This window comes from Octodon degus, unplaced genomic scaffold, assembly GCF_000260255.1.
Source record: "Octodon degus isolate 3935 unplaced genomic scaffold, OctDeg1.0 scaffold00002, whole genome shotgun sequence".
NCBI lineage: Eukaryota > Metazoa > Chordata > Mammalia > Rodentia > Octodontidae > Octodon > Octodon degus.
In genome coordinates, this window is record NW_004524578.1 from 21863364 (window position 1) to 21878471 (window position 15108).

The following is a 15108-nucleotide window of genomic DNA, read 5'->3' on the forward strand; positions in this document are numbered from 1 at the left end:
AGCCCCGCGTGCGCGTGCGGACGCCAGGTAAGTGCGCAGGGCGGGGCCCGGGGCAGGCCGAGGAGGCGCCCAGCTTGGCCTCGCAGAGGGCTGTTGGCTCCGAGCGAGGTGGGGCTGCATAGCGGGCGCCCTAGGGACCAGACACTTCGGGACCTTCGGGGAGAGACTTTCGGGCTCCCTATGGGTCGAGCCACGCTCCTGACGCGGGTACTCCGCTGGCTTGGGATATTCGGAATGGGAGCGTCAATAGAAGGCGGCCGAGGGCAGCCGGTTCCCGGGCGCACAGGACTGAGGGGACGCGCGCCCTGAAGGTGGACGTGGAGGGCCGGGCTGCGGGGAGTCGCGCGGTGTCCGGGTGAGAGCGCGTGGCGGGGGCGCACGGCCCTAGCCTGGTCCTGGCCGCCTCCTTCGCTCCAGAGTCGCCGCCCCGGGTCGGAAACAGCAGCACATTTGCGGATCGCATTAGGCCAGGCCCTTAATGCCTTCTCCAGATGGAGCGAAGCCACCGACCCGCCCCCGGACACCGGCTCCGCCAAGGCGCCCGCTAGGCGAGGCGAGAGTGGAGGGTGACCTCGGCTTTTCCAGTCTCGGCTCATTCTGATTTCCCTGCGAGTCTCCGCTAAGCTCTGTTGGTCCGCCCTCGCCTACTTTTAGGAGACTGCTGGGCCAGCCTGGGCTTCGCCTTCCAAACCTCCCTCCAGTACCTCAGCCTTGGGAGCTGCAGATCCGGACCTAGAGAACGCCTGGTGTCGTCGAGTGGAAGAAGGCCTGCCTTCCAGTCCTAGAATGTCACTCTTGCTGTGTGACCTTAGGCAGGTCCCTTCCTTCTCTGGACTAGTTTAGTTGGTTTCAGACCTATTTTTGCCTCAAGGAGCAGCAGCTGGCAGGTGCTCCAGCCTTTGGCTCTCCGGTGGCTTCCTGTGTCACATGCCTGTAGCTACACCCTGGTGCTGACAAACGGGCTATGAGGCCGCCAGGGCAGCCATGTCCTGGCTTGTGGGGGGCAGTGACAGAGTGGTGCCCACCACGGAGGCAGGCTGAGCTCCTCTCAGCAGTAGGGAGCCCATCTAGAATCAGCAAGATCTTCCCAAGACAATAGGTATCTGGGCTTCCAAGCCACCCTCCCTCCAATATGCTTCTTAAATCATGGGTGCTGGCGTTGAGGCCAGAGCTGGTTGGAAACCCACTCTTTCCTTTTTTGTAGGCTGTGAGTGGTACCCTTTAGGAGGCTGGGCTCATGGCTTCCTGGAGGAGCCCCAGGCTGCTGCTGGTATGGATGATCTTCACACATTCTGCTCTCCTGCAGGTAACAAGGAAGGGGGATGGTGGGCATTTGGCTGTTCTCACAGGAATGTTATTTTGGACCAAGTAGATGTAGCATAGTTATATAGTGTTGACCCTATACCAGAGAACTGAACTTTTCCTTTTGTCTCCAGCCTATGGTATTTCTGGTGGGTTTAGCTGTAAGGATCATCCCAATACCTTGGGTGTCTGTAGATCCTGAGCAGGGCCTTGATGCCACTGTGGATGGCATGCAGCCATGAGAAATCTGGGCTACAGTACACCCTGTCTTGTGGGCTTGAATGTCTGTCTCTGCATGCGCATTGGTGGCTCTACTGCTGGAGGCCAAGGTGAGAGGAGTGGGTAAGGCCAGATTCTTGTCCTAGCTCAGCCACTGTGTAAGTATTCCTTAGCATCTGCTAACATATCCTACTGCTTTTGCTGTCATCTCTTTAGACTCCTGTCTTGTCCATTCAGCTTAGCAGGGCTGAGTAAGGCATGGCATTGTTATTTGCTTACAAGGCAGACTCAGACAGAGGAGTGTGGCTCCTGTTGCCTAACAGATAACAGAGAGTGGTAGAGACAGAGGCAAAATCAGAACACATGCTTGGCCCACTTAAGGCAGCCTCTAGGCCAGCACTTGGGGTACAGCTTGGGAGTGGAGCACTTGCCTAGCATGCGTGTGACTCTGGGTTCTATCTCCAGCACCACAGAGTACAGCCTCTACGCCCTTTCAGCTCATCTTTGCTCTAAGTGGGAATGCAAGCCCAGGATTGATGGATTTTACTTTTCAAGACGGCTGGATCATCCAGATTTCTTATAAAGTCTCCTAGTTTACAAAGTAATGAAAGCCAGACAAATGTTTGCAGCCTGGATTCAGCCAAGTGTGTGGCCCCAGATCGAAAGTGCAGAGCACGTTAGGGTTGATCCTGTGTCCTGAGGGCTGCTGCAGCTGCCTCATTGTGCAGCGTCTTGTGTGAATTAGAACATGACTGTCCCTTTCTGAAGATGTAATTTCTCAGGCACATGGCCTGCTGGGCTCTACCCCCTCAGGACCTAGTGGAGGGCCTGGCACTGAAGGGCTGGGAAATAAGCCTGCATGCACGAGGATAAGTTAATCAGACTTCTCTGCCTCAGGTTTCACTCTCCTGGACCTCAGCTTCTGAAGCCTCTTTTTGCTCCAGTGCCGCATGAATTCTGTGACTCACAGAACTGCTTAGCAGGGAACATCTTCTTCCCCAATATTCCATTTTCTCGGTGCTTCCCTGGAGCCATACTTGAGTAGCTATCTTTTGTTACAATAAAAGCCAAGTATCTTCAGGGTGACCCTAGCATTTCCCTGGCAAGGTAGAGTGTTGGGGTGAAAGCATGTGGTCCTATTTTTCTGTGGCTTTAGAGGAGCTGAGGCTGACTACAAGAGCATCAGAGGTTTGTTCCTGGTCAAGTGGGGCTGAGCCTTCAAGGCACAGTGTGTCACTTTGCCTTCTTTCACCCTATAAAATTTAAATGTGCTTTGAGGCAGTCTGCTGACCTTTCGCCAAGGGCAGCGTTTGCCCAGCTTGACTCACTCACAGACCTTTTTGGATTTTTCCGTATCCATGAGCCTGGGGTGGTGCTGTTTCATAGCATAAAAGGAGACTCCAGAACAGTGGTCACCATCATCCTTTTTCTTCATGATTGAACCCCAGACCCTCCCCCAACCTCAGTACTGTGTCACCCAAACATCGCTGCCACCCACCTCTGCTCCATATCTGTCGAGAGGAGGCAATATTAGTGTCTACCTCGCACATGTTTGGAGGAGTTAAAACACTGTGAAGTGGAAAAAAAGCGAAACATACTACAGTACCTGGTGCATAGTAAGTTCATAGTACATGCTGCCTGTCCCTGCCGCTGGCTAGCATTAAGGTTTGAGTGAGCAGGTTGCCTGTATTTGCTGTGGTGGGGCTGTAGGGAGCACTCCTGAGGCATCCGGTAAGCAGAGAGATGCTGCAGAGGCTGAGATATGGGGCCTGAGCATCTCAGGGAAGTGCCTGCAGGTATAACCAGAGCTGGCTCCCTGGGTTTTCCCCTAAGTTAGCTGAGGTTTAACATGAAACTGCCCCTCGGAAGTATATTGTGAGTTTGGCTTCAGGTGTGGGTGTCTCGCTGGCCTCGTGAGTGCTGCCACCAGGTGGTTGGTAGACGACTAATAGCCGGAGAATTTCAGCAGCCAGGAGTATGGATTTCCAGCTAATTGCTAAAAGTAAGATTTTCCCAATTGAATTATACATTCACTGGCAATAATTGATAAGCTGCAGAACAAGGTATGAGGCTGCAGGCCCTTGTTTTCCTACTCCTTCTTGGCCATTCCTGGATGAGCCCACTGACCTCCTCTCCCAGATAGCAGGCAAGACCTCCCTTCTTCCTGTTTCACAGGCTCTGGAAGCTTTTTGTTGCTTTGGGCCTCTCCTTAGGGATTCGATCTTCCCAAGGAAGACAGCAGTTGCTGCTCCAACTCTCCCTTCCAGCCTGATGTATTGAGAGCTTTTGAGATTTTCTTCCAACACCTTGAGGATGAATCTTGCATGTACTGTCCTGCATTACAACTTGTTCCTTTTTGATCTTGCCTGGAAGAATAAATGACATTCACTGTCTACTCAGAGAATAATCATAAGATAGATTCTCAGTTCTCTGGCAAGTCTTTCTAGAAGTGGTTTTAACTTTGGACATGTAAACTTGCTATTATCTTTTCAAATAATCAGATCAATGTGGCTTCATGCGTACCTGAGTGGTCCCTGGCATGTTTTCCTCTGGAGAGGTGCTGCACTGCTTGGGTTCTCTGGCAGGTCCTGTCACCCCCATCTCCCTTGCCTTGGGTGGGGCATTTTCTTCTGAAAGGTGATGCAATCTTTGACTGTCCTCCCTTGCCAAGTTTGTAGACATCAACTGGAAGAAGTGTCTGGAGGTGACAGTTTTGAAAGGCAGGTGAAAGACTGGGAGGAATTTGACACTATCAGGACATAACCTGTAAAAGCAGTATCTTGAATTGGATCAGATCCTATCTACTGGGTCTTGTGAATGCTTGTCTCCTCTTGTGAATGGTGTCTCCTTTTGTTTCTGATTGTGAGGTTAGAGACTGGACTAGGAGACTGACCCTGCAGAGGGCTTGGAGGTAGGATGGCCCTAGCATGGTGGTGAGTGTGTACCCATGTGGTCCTTGCCAGCTTGATCATTAGAATATAAGTAGAGCTGTGGTGCAGAGAGGGCGGAAGCCTTTGTGATGTATGGTAGGCTGATCCCTGCAACCCATAAAAATGCTCCCTTATATGGCAAAAATGATATTGCAGATCTGATTGAGGATCTTGAGGTTAGGGGTATTATCCAGGGTTGTACAATCGCAATAGTTCTTATAAGAGGGACATATGACAAGACAACAGAAGAAGTAGAAGATGCTACCACAAAAACCAAAAACTGGAGTAAGATGGCCAGGAGCCAAGGAATGCTGGCAACCTCTAGAAGCTGAAAGAGGCAAGGACCATTATTTGCCTGGTGTCTAGAAGTAACTGGCCCTGGTTGGTGACAACTTGATCTTAGTCCTATAAAAACTCTGAAGATTTCTGACCTCTAGAACTATAAAAGTATAGCTTGGTTTTAAGACATGAAATATGTGGTAATTTATAGGATCAATTGCCAATTAAGTAGATCAGGGGTGTGCTTTAAACCTTGACCTCTTCCCCCTGGCCAGCAGGCATCCTTCTCCACTGCTCATAACCCAGGTACAAACCCAAGTACACAGCTACAGAGAACAGGCATGAAGATAGGAGACGTGCTGGTGGCCTATCCAGTCTTCTTTCACAACACCCTTTTGCCCCATCCACAAGAGTCTCACCATCCACTTCCCCCATTGATGGTTGCAACTTCCCCCAATGGAGTTGCCATTGTCCTTGTTGGTCCTTGTCAGTGAGGATGCATTCTCCTTAATCAGAAGCCATAGCTCTCGGACACTTCACAGAAGTCTTGACTCAGACATGACCCATAATTTCATTTAGGTCACCATGGATTTGGCTGATGTTGGTGCGTTGTAGCTTGAATGTCTATGAGGATTGATCCCTCTCAGGTGATTTGTGAGGTTTGGACTTCAGAAAGACACAGATTTATTGAGAAGTCTCAGCTCAGTGGGAGTATAGCTACATAGCCAGTCACTGGTCCATTGTCAAATTCCCTTTTTCCACCCATGGGGTGTCCTACTCTGACTGTTAACAGCCTTTCCTGCTCCCTCTGGCCACTTGGCAGTAGATGCAAGCCCTTCAGAGGGCTCTGCTGGGCCTCCCCTGCAGAGGCGGTCCAGCTCTGGCTTGCCACTTGCTGCTGAGGTCTTCTCATCCAGCATTCAGCCTGATTGGGGGTTGGGGAGGATCTGGCAAGAGAATTTAAAGCCAGCACCTCTTGCCACTGTCCAGTTGATCTGTAGGAAATATGTGCAGCAGGCATTGTGGGAAACCAGGATGCTGCAGTGCTGCCTCCTCTCTGTCTTGCTGACCTCTTCCATTCTCCTTTCCTTGCTCTGGAAGGCTCAGGGACAGCGGAGCAGCTCCACAAAGCAGTAGCTCCCATCTGGTAAATGGAATACGAGCTTGCTGTTGCAGGCACCCAATCTCTTCCTTTTCTTCATTTTCATTTTTTAAAACATACATGTGCTTATTTGTTTGTTTGTTTATTTATTTGGTTCAGGGTCCTGATACACAGTTTGGACTCACAGTGATCCTCCTGTCTCAGCCTCCCCAGTGCTGGGATTACAGGCACATGACATCACGTCTGGTTTCAGTGGCTGGCAAGGTGTACCCAGAGTTCTGGGGCTGGCATGGCATGCCATACTGGGCATTGAACCCGGGTGCTTGTGCTTGCCAGGCAGGTGCTTGGACCACTGAGCTATCTCCCCAGCTCTTCATTTTCACTTTTTAACATGTTCCATTGTACTTATGTAGCATAATGCCATAATATTGTAGACATGTGTTTGTTGGACACTTGGGTTGTTCTGTTCACTTGTGTTTACTGGTAGCATCCTTTGATGAACCGCCTATGCTTATGTCTTTGCCCATGTGTTTGCTTCCTTGAGTAATTCTTTCTTAGTGAATTGTGCTTCCTCCTCTTACTTTTTCAGTTCTGAGTAGTCTTTCTTTCTTTCTTTCTTTCTTTCTTTCTTTCTTTCTTTCTTTCTTTCTTTCTTTCTTTCTTTTAAAAATGTATTTAGTATAGGGTCTACAGGGTCTTACTATGTAGATCAGACTTGTAGTGACCCTCCTCCTGTTTTCAGCCTCCCAAGCCCTGGGATTACAGGTGTGCACCACCACGCCCAGTCTCAGTCACCATCTCAGAGCTCCCTGAGGGTGGGGCCAGCATGCTAGGGGATGAAACCCTGGCCCCTGCGCCTGCCTAAGCAGGTGCTTTAGTCACCTGAGCTATCTGGCCATCCCTCTGAGTAGCTTTTCTAGTTTCCAGATTTTGTGTCGTGCATGTACTTCCTGTGTCGTGTATGGTGATTTGGAGTGAATATTCCACTCTGTGTTAACTCTGGCGATAGAGCGTGAGCATTGACCTAAAATCATCCTGGATGAGGACTGTCCTTCAGTCCTGTGCCATCCCCAAAGCCTGGAAATCTGCCACCTAGCCTAATGGGCCAGATAACAGAGAGAACTCAGAGAAGTGCTGTCTCAGCTTATCACCTGTGACACCCCTACCCTCCCTTCTTCCCTCTGTAGCCTTTCCATCTCCTGCTTCTTCTTTTGGCTCATCTGTGACTCCGTTTAAGTGCTACCCAGTTCCAGAGCTCTCTGCCTCCCTGAGCTGTCCCTGGGGACCTGCAGCTTTTGTGTTGGTGAGGAAGAGCTGGCAGGTCCATGGGGTTTCTGCCAGACCACAGGGAGGACTCTTGGGAGGTCTTGAGCAGTAGCCAGGCTGGTAAAGACGAGACCTGAAACTCAGTTTGTGAGAGAGCTGTGGTGGTGCAGGCTGTGGACAGGAAGAGGGTGTGGATGCAGGACCCATGTTAGTGCCTGACGGGATGGAACTTGACAATTGCAGGGGACGGAAGAGTTAGAAATGAACCAACGATCTCTGCAGATTTTGGACACATTTTAGAGGAATAGGAATGTGACAGTTCATCCATGGAAATGGTTGGTTAACTTTCAGGAGTAGGTTTTGGGAATGACGCGGGCTGCAGAAAGTTGAGGAAATGTATTCTGAGAGGGATGCGGGAGCGAAAGGAAGGTTTTTCTTTGCATCTGTACTCCAGCAGGGAAGCTTCCAGGAGAAAGGCAGAGATGAAAGATACAGGATGAAAAAAAAAAATTTCTATGTAATTGTTTCATAATGGGGAAAAATAGGCAATGTTCCTTCATTGCATCCCTAATGGTTCTTAAAACACCAAAGCTAACGTCTTATGGAAACCACATTTCAAGGTTTATGATTGCGATTACTCTCAGTTTATTTTTACAAAGATGCTAATTTCCATAAATAGCATGGAAGCATAAAGCGATTTCCTCTCCAAGTATTTTATGCAATTACTTTCTGGAATTTGTCAGCACTGAACAGCTATAAATTATTGTGGTTGAATAAGATCACATTTGTTCTCCAAACCTTCGTTTGTAAAAGTAGTAGCATTTTATTTTGCAAGTAATATAAAGCCAAGTAAGAAAATCTACTTTATTAATCAACAGTCATTCCTAGTGTTAAATAATTCTTTTGATTCTCCTTTTTTGAAATTATCTTTGTGTGTTTTTACGATCTAAAACAAAACCCACAAATCTTATGTTTTTTATAAAAATATGAGTAATTCAAAAAAATGCAAAAATTAAAATAAATATCACCTTTAATACCAGCAATTGTTAAGATTTTTTGTATGTTTCCAACATTCTCTTTAGAACATTAACATATATGCATCTTTAAAAAAGTAGTTAAGGGGCTGGAGAGATGGCTCAGTGGTCTAAAGCACCTACTTGAAACAAGCTTGGCAAAGCACAGGGACCGCGGTTCGATCCCCAGCACCACATGCCAGCCAGCCCCGCCCCCTGGTGGGCTGAGCTGGCCACACACACACAATAAATAAATGTAATAAATAAAAATAGATAAATATTTAAAAAAAAGTAGTTAAGTTGTTTAATAACAACTTTAAAAATTGAACACTCTGAAGAATTTTTATAATAACATTTGATGTACTCATAGCATTGCATCATTTGACTGTGCTGTGCTTTATTAATTAATTCCTCACTGTTAAACATTTAGGTTGATCAGATTTTTTTGCTGTTGCAAGGACTATTGCTATAAATATATCAGCAGATCCACCTTTGTCCACATTTGTGATTATTTGTTTTGAATCTATTTCTAAGAAATGCATTTGTCTAGACATAATTTGGTGCTCAAAAGCTATGTGAAGTTTTTAAGTCCTTTGATTTGTGTTATTAAATTACTTTCTGGAAGCATTCCATCAATGTGTACTCTTACCTTTTCAGAATTGGCAATGTAAGATTAAGAAAAAATTTTTAGAGATGCTCAAAAATACTCTTGGGTCCGATGTGTTACTACTTTCATGTGTTGCCTTCATAAGACATTAGAAATAAAACCACAAATTTTCATCTTCATATTTTTGTCCATTTTTCTTTTGAAAATTTATTTTATATTTGTAAGTGTTCTTTATATACAAGGCATATTAATCTTTTGTCATTTTATATTGCAGATAATTTTCCATTTTGTCATATTTTATTTTTCATTTATGTTTTTGTTATACTGATATTTAAAATTTTTAAGTAGTCTACTTTGGAAATCTCTGAGTTCTGTGCCTTGGTATCATAGAAAAGTCTTATTGAGAGAAAATATATATACTGTACATCTACACTTTCTTCTAGTCTTATGTTTCTTTTTAAACATCTAGATGTGTAGACTGTTTAGTCAGTTAACTTATTGGTCCTTTCTTGTGCTAATTCATACTTTTAAAGTTACCAAAGCTTTGTAATGTGTTCAGTATCTACTGAAGAAGGATTCCCTTCATTACTGTGGCTTAGGACTAGCTAGATCTCTAAATGATTTGGTCACATTCTGATCATTAAAAGTCTTACTGTTTTAAATGGCAGATGGCCTAATGGAGAAGTAATAAAATTTCATTCTCTCAACTACTTCTAACAGCCATCAACTAAAAGAATAAGATTTATAGGGGTGGGGAGATAGCTTGGTGATCTAAGTGTCTGCCTGGAAAACTCAGGGAACTGAGTTCGATTCCTGGTACCACATGCTGTGCCAACCCCAGAACCTTGGGCACAGAGTGCTGGCCCCAAGACTGGGCATGGTGGCACATGCCTGTAATCCCAGTGCTGGGGAGGCTGAGACAGGAGGATCACTATGGGTCTGAGTCTGAACTGTGTAGTAGGACCCTCTATCAAGAAAAAAAAAAAAGAATAAGGTCTATATCTAGTAAGAGGAGAAAAAAGCCCTAGCCTCCACATGTAACTGTGTAGACTTCTCTGAGTTTCATGAAGTTTGAGCTGGGAGGATAATCCTGGTGATAACAGGTGTCTCCTGAGGTGAGCAGGCAGGGCTTACTCTATGGATGGAGGTTATTGTCATTGTGCCTGTGTACTCAGCTTTGAGTACGAACAGGGAAGGAAAATCTCTGGGTGAGACTTGGAAGAATTTGGTATCAACTCTGGAGGCCCCAGTTAACAAAAACAACATGTCTCCCAGAGTTGAAAGGGACATGTTATGACAGAGTCCCCACTGTCCGGGTGTACAACACAGCCTCCTACAAAGGGGAGCTGCAGGAGACAGAGCAGACAAGGTTTTCCTAAAGAAAAGCCTGTGAATTAGGGGCTTTTTTGAGGTTCCCCACTGACTCAACTGCTGAAGATGCACAGCAGGTGGGAGTGTAGGAGAGGGAAATCACATGTGGTGGTCCAAAAAATATCCAACAATATAACTGAAGAAAACTTTCCTCACTCTTCTTATTTTCCCCAGGTCTTAGTAAATGCTGATCCTGTTGTTTGGTTTGGTATTTTGGCTCTGAGTATTACTGAAGTCAAGTTTGCAATCTGTCTGATCCTTCCTTTTGTGTGGGCCTCACTTTGTCTGCTAGGAGGCATGAATTCTTTATTCTGGAGTTGCATGTTTTCATCAGGATATAATGCAAGTAATTTTCATGGTAATACTTTTTTTTTGTTTTTGCAAGTGTGTGTGTTTCAGGAAGCTGTCCATTTTCTTATTAATTTATTTCATGAGGCAGAGTCTGGCTGTGTGGCTCAGGTTGGTCTTGAACTCACTGTGTAGTCCAGAATAGCCTTGAACTTGCAGCGTTCCTTCTACTTCAGCCTCCCAAGTGCTTGCATTACAGGTGTGTGACTCTAGGTGGGCCATTTGTGGACCATGAGATGAAGCTGGTTAGGTTTTTATTAGCCATTTATTAAATAGAATAAATTGGACTAAAATGAAAAGGAATGTAAGAGAAAGACAAATATGAAGGTGAACCACATGGTAATATTGTTTCTTGAAATATTTAAGCAAAATGAATATCTATGTCTATATCTCTATTTTTTTTTTCATGGCATAAAATGCAAAACACATTTCTTCTCATGGGTCACAGTTGAAAAGTCTGGATAGTGGCATTGACCTAGTCCAAAGCGGACTGACTTTCTGGAATTCTACAGCTATCGACTTGGATTTAGGATTAGAGTCACGGTTCTGCAAAGCAGTACAGAAAGTATCAAAGCCTCTTCTAACTTGCATGAACATCTATGGTATGATGAAAAGCTGAGCTGGACCATCAAGGAAAACCTGCCCACAGTTCCTCATCGGTGTTAGTGCCTCGAAACGAAGTGATCCACATTGACAAGGGTGGCTGGAGTCTAGTGATTCAAGTCTGCTCTCGGGACCGAATAGCCTCCAAGAAAAGCCTGGCTTTGCCTCAGTGGTAAATTAGCTTAGTGTTCAAGCAGTCACTCTGCTCTGATTAGTGGATCCCACTCTCTGCCTACTTGGGCATGCGCTGGACTAGTATCTGGTATCTGAGACTGCCCCAGCCCTCCTACTTGGCCATCGCCGAGGGTAACCGCTCCCATGGGGTGGTGCCACCTCAACAGAACTATGGCTAGCAGAGGTGTCCATAGAGAGTTGGAATGTCCAACATGTTGTATCATCAGGGTTCTTCAGCGCTATCTACAAGATTGTGTTTTTCACTCTTCTGACCTAGTCACAAGAGGAATCATAATAACATGTTTCCTAGTATTGAATCATCCCTATGTTCCTGGCATTAACTGTACTTGGCCATGATATATTGTCTGTTTAATATTCAGCTGGATTTGGTTTGCAAATATTTTATTGAAAATTACTACATCTGTATTCATAAGAGATGTTGGTTTGTACTATATTTTTCAGGTTTTTATATCAAGGTTTTTATTAACCTCATAAAATGAATTGGGGCACTTTCCATAATTTTTCTTTTTCTGGGTCAGTTTAAGTAGCACAGAAATAACCCATTCCTGGAAGGTTTTGAAGAAACTGCCAATAAAATAAAGGGGGCGCAGACCCTTTTTTAGGGGGCTATGACTTTGACAGCTACTTTTTATACAGTTACTGACTTATTCAGGATTTTCCCTTCTTAGAGGTTCCAGAAATCTTTCATCAGAAGTTAAATAATTGGTAGGACAGAGCAATGGAGAATACTTCTTTCAATTTTTTTCAAAAAATTATAAATGACTTTGTGATTTCTGATTTATTTCCTCTTCACAAAATATTGTCTTTAAAGTTTTAAGTTCGAAATATATTAAAAGCCTTAATTTCACTTGCGTTCCAAGGGTATTTGACAGTTTGATATTTTTGTAAATTTCCATGGCTATTTGACAATTGCATTCTCTGGATTAGAGAATGGTGTTCTATTGTCCTCACTGTTTCTTCATGGTTCTCATCCTTTCTTCTTTTCCATGGGCACTCCCACACTCATTCCTGTTTAGTTCTAGTGGGAGCCTTCTGTCTCTTTTGTTTTCAGGTCTTCCCCTGATCTATGTCCTTAGGAGTTCACCCTCCACTAACTGCTTGCCTGGCTGTTTTTATAAACAAAGACAGTCCGCTCCTTAAGAGGACTAGTAGCTGTTAGGTAAGGGTGAACTTCCCTACTTGTTGATCTTCTCTCTGGGTTGCTTTTTACTTTTCTCAGTGTTAGCAGCCATGGAGTGTTCAACATCTCTCTATGCCAATATTTATTTTTATTACCAAGTTGCACCATAAGCACCCTGGGAGAAAGTGTCTTGCCAGCATTTGATAGCACTGAAGCATGTTTATTTGATAGAAGTCTGGATATTTTAAACTCTGTCACCCTTAAAGCCAAATAGAAGCGATCATCCCAGGAATCAGAGTAAGGAATTCTGAGGATTAGTGTGGCTTATTTAGGAGTATATTTTAAGCTGTTAATGAAATGTAACAGTGAAGAGCCTGTAATTTATGAAGAGAGACACCTATATATATTAAAGTAATGTCGAGGGGGATAAGATGGAGACCCGCTTACACACTGGGATTGGAGATTGATATTGGCGGTAGAAGGAAGCCAGCCTGGATGTGACAAGCCAGACCTTGCTGAGAAAGGATTGCCCATGTGTTGACAATTGTTTGTGGTCATTGATGCTTAGCTTCATTGAGGGACAATGGGGTATATGTAGGATGGGAAGAGCAAGCAGTTTCAGTGCCCTGTGGGCGGTCAAACCAATTGCTTTCTGGGTAAACACTTACGCTTGTGCGGACTTGCCTTCCTTGGGCAGTGGTCAGCCAGACACTTGCCACTACTTTCTTTCCTGCCCTGTGCTTTACCAGAGGCAGAACCTCCCAGACCTGGCCAGGTGCTTGCTGGTGCCCTGGGCAGTGGCCTCCTTTCCCTGGGCCAGCTTTGTGGCCTTCCCTTTTGGACATAGCTGGTGGCTTTGCGCTGACCTTGCCACCCTCCTTCCCATCCTTGGGAGGTCCAGCATGTGGCCTGCATCATTGTTCACAGCTCCAGAGGCGGAGCACTTGTGCTGTGTGTTCTGTAAACACTTTCTGGGATGCATTAACAGCTTCCATGGGCAGAGCCAGGAAAGCGTTTGGAGCTCAGAGTCAGGCACGCATGCTGTGGCAGGTGGCCATGCTCTAGCAGGCTCTCGTAGGCCCTGCCTGTGAGAGGCTGTTTACCCAGGCGGTGCCTACTGGGCACCTAGCTGCTGAACACCAAGTCTGCTGGAGTCTTACCAAAGTACTTAGAATCAGGCACTTTAAAAGGTAATGGAAAGTTTTTTGTGGAGAGGGAGAAAACCAGCCTGCACCATGGGATGAATCAGCCACTGTTTCTTATATAGTTATTTGATAAAACTAGTGGGTAGGCACACATGCATACTTGCACACACACACACAGAACAACTTGGATACTGAGCAGATGAAGCCCTTAGTCCTTCCTCAGTGACGTGCTGTGAGTCCCTTGAGTGTCAGGCACCTCTGTCCTTGCTCACCCTACGACTGTTATTTTTCCATGTTGTCTGCTGAGCTGCAATGATGTCCACTTGAGGACACAGAGTTTATTGAGTAAGCCTTGGCTCCTGACGTGCTTCCTTGGCCAGCATCGGTGTGGTGTCCTAGATAAATGTTAACAGTTTTTTTCCAGTCCAGGAATAACCAAAGGAAGCTTGGCCTTCAAATGGCCCACAGGACCTACGCATACCTTTTCACTTCCATGAAGAAGTACTCACAGAAAGAAAGTGTTCTTAGGGGGAACTAATGTAAGACTGGAGTTGTCGGAAGAAGAGCAAGTGGGGTCCTGGTGTATGTTCAGCATCAGGATTGTGGACTTTCTCTGCTCCCTCTTGGATTGAAGGTGTGTTTGTACAAAGGGGCTTTGGCTGTTTTGGTATGCTAGGATTCCCTTCATGGGATATGTTTGTATATATTTTACTCCAGTCTACAGCTTGATTTGTTTCATCCTCTTATTAGGGACTTTGTGGATACAAGTCTTAGTGAAGTCTGATTTGTCAATTTTCTCCCATATATAGATCATAGGTTTTGATATCCTGGCCAAGAATGTTTTGCCTAGCCACAGATCATGAAAAATTGTCTGTTTTCTTCTAAAAATTTTAATTTTATATATATATTCATGGTCCATTTTGAATTAATTGTTCTTTAAGGTGTAAGGTCAAAGTCATAACTTATTTTGCATAGGGAGGTCCAACTGCATCATCCTCATATCCTGAAAGGTGATCTTTCCTCTACTGAAGCTCTTTCACTTTCATTCTTTTGTCCATAATGGTTGGGAGCATTTGTGGGGTCCGTAACCAGGCTTTCTGTTTTCTTCCACTGATGCACGTGTCTGTGTATGCTCTAGTGCCATGTTATGTCGATTAATGTGGCTATATAATAAATTTTAAAATCCCAGAGAGTGATTCCTCTTTCATTGTTCTTTTTTATGAAAATTACTTTAACTATTCTAGTCTCTTTATATTTCCATATAAATTTTTGTACAAGCAGATCTGTAATACACAAGAATCTTGCTGACATTTTTATGGGGATTATGTTAAACCTATAGTCCATTTGGGGGAAGATTAACATCTTTGCCATACTGAGCCTTTCAATCCATGAACATAGTCTGCCTCTACATTCTTTAGAGCTTTTTGAATTCCTTTGTAAGTGTTTTATAAAACCCTGAATGTTTTGTTCAATTTCTGTTTAAGCATTCCATAGTTTTCAAAGTGATTATAAATGATGTTGAGTTTTTCTTTTCTTTATCTACCTGTTAGTGACTAATGCACAGAAATACAATTGCTGTGTGTGTGTGTGTGTGTGTGTGTGTGTGTG

The 15108-nt window shown here is 44.9% G+C and overlaps 1 protein-coding gene across 1 annotated transcript in view; it reads left to right on the plus strand.

Annotated features, from left to right (window-relative positions):
• The window catches only part of Adamtsl3 (ADAMTS like 3), a 497024-nt gene continuing 481916 nt past the window's right edge, over nt 1-15108 (plus strand). Inside the window, exons 1-2 of the mRNA XM_023712415.1 lie at nt 1-27; nt 1205-1306. Of these exons, the coding sequence (XP_023568183.1) occupies nt 1238-1306 (69 nt within the window). The 5' untranslated portion in view covers nt 1-27; nt 1205-1237. The remainder of the gene's footprint in view (nt 28-1204; nt 1307-15108) is intronic.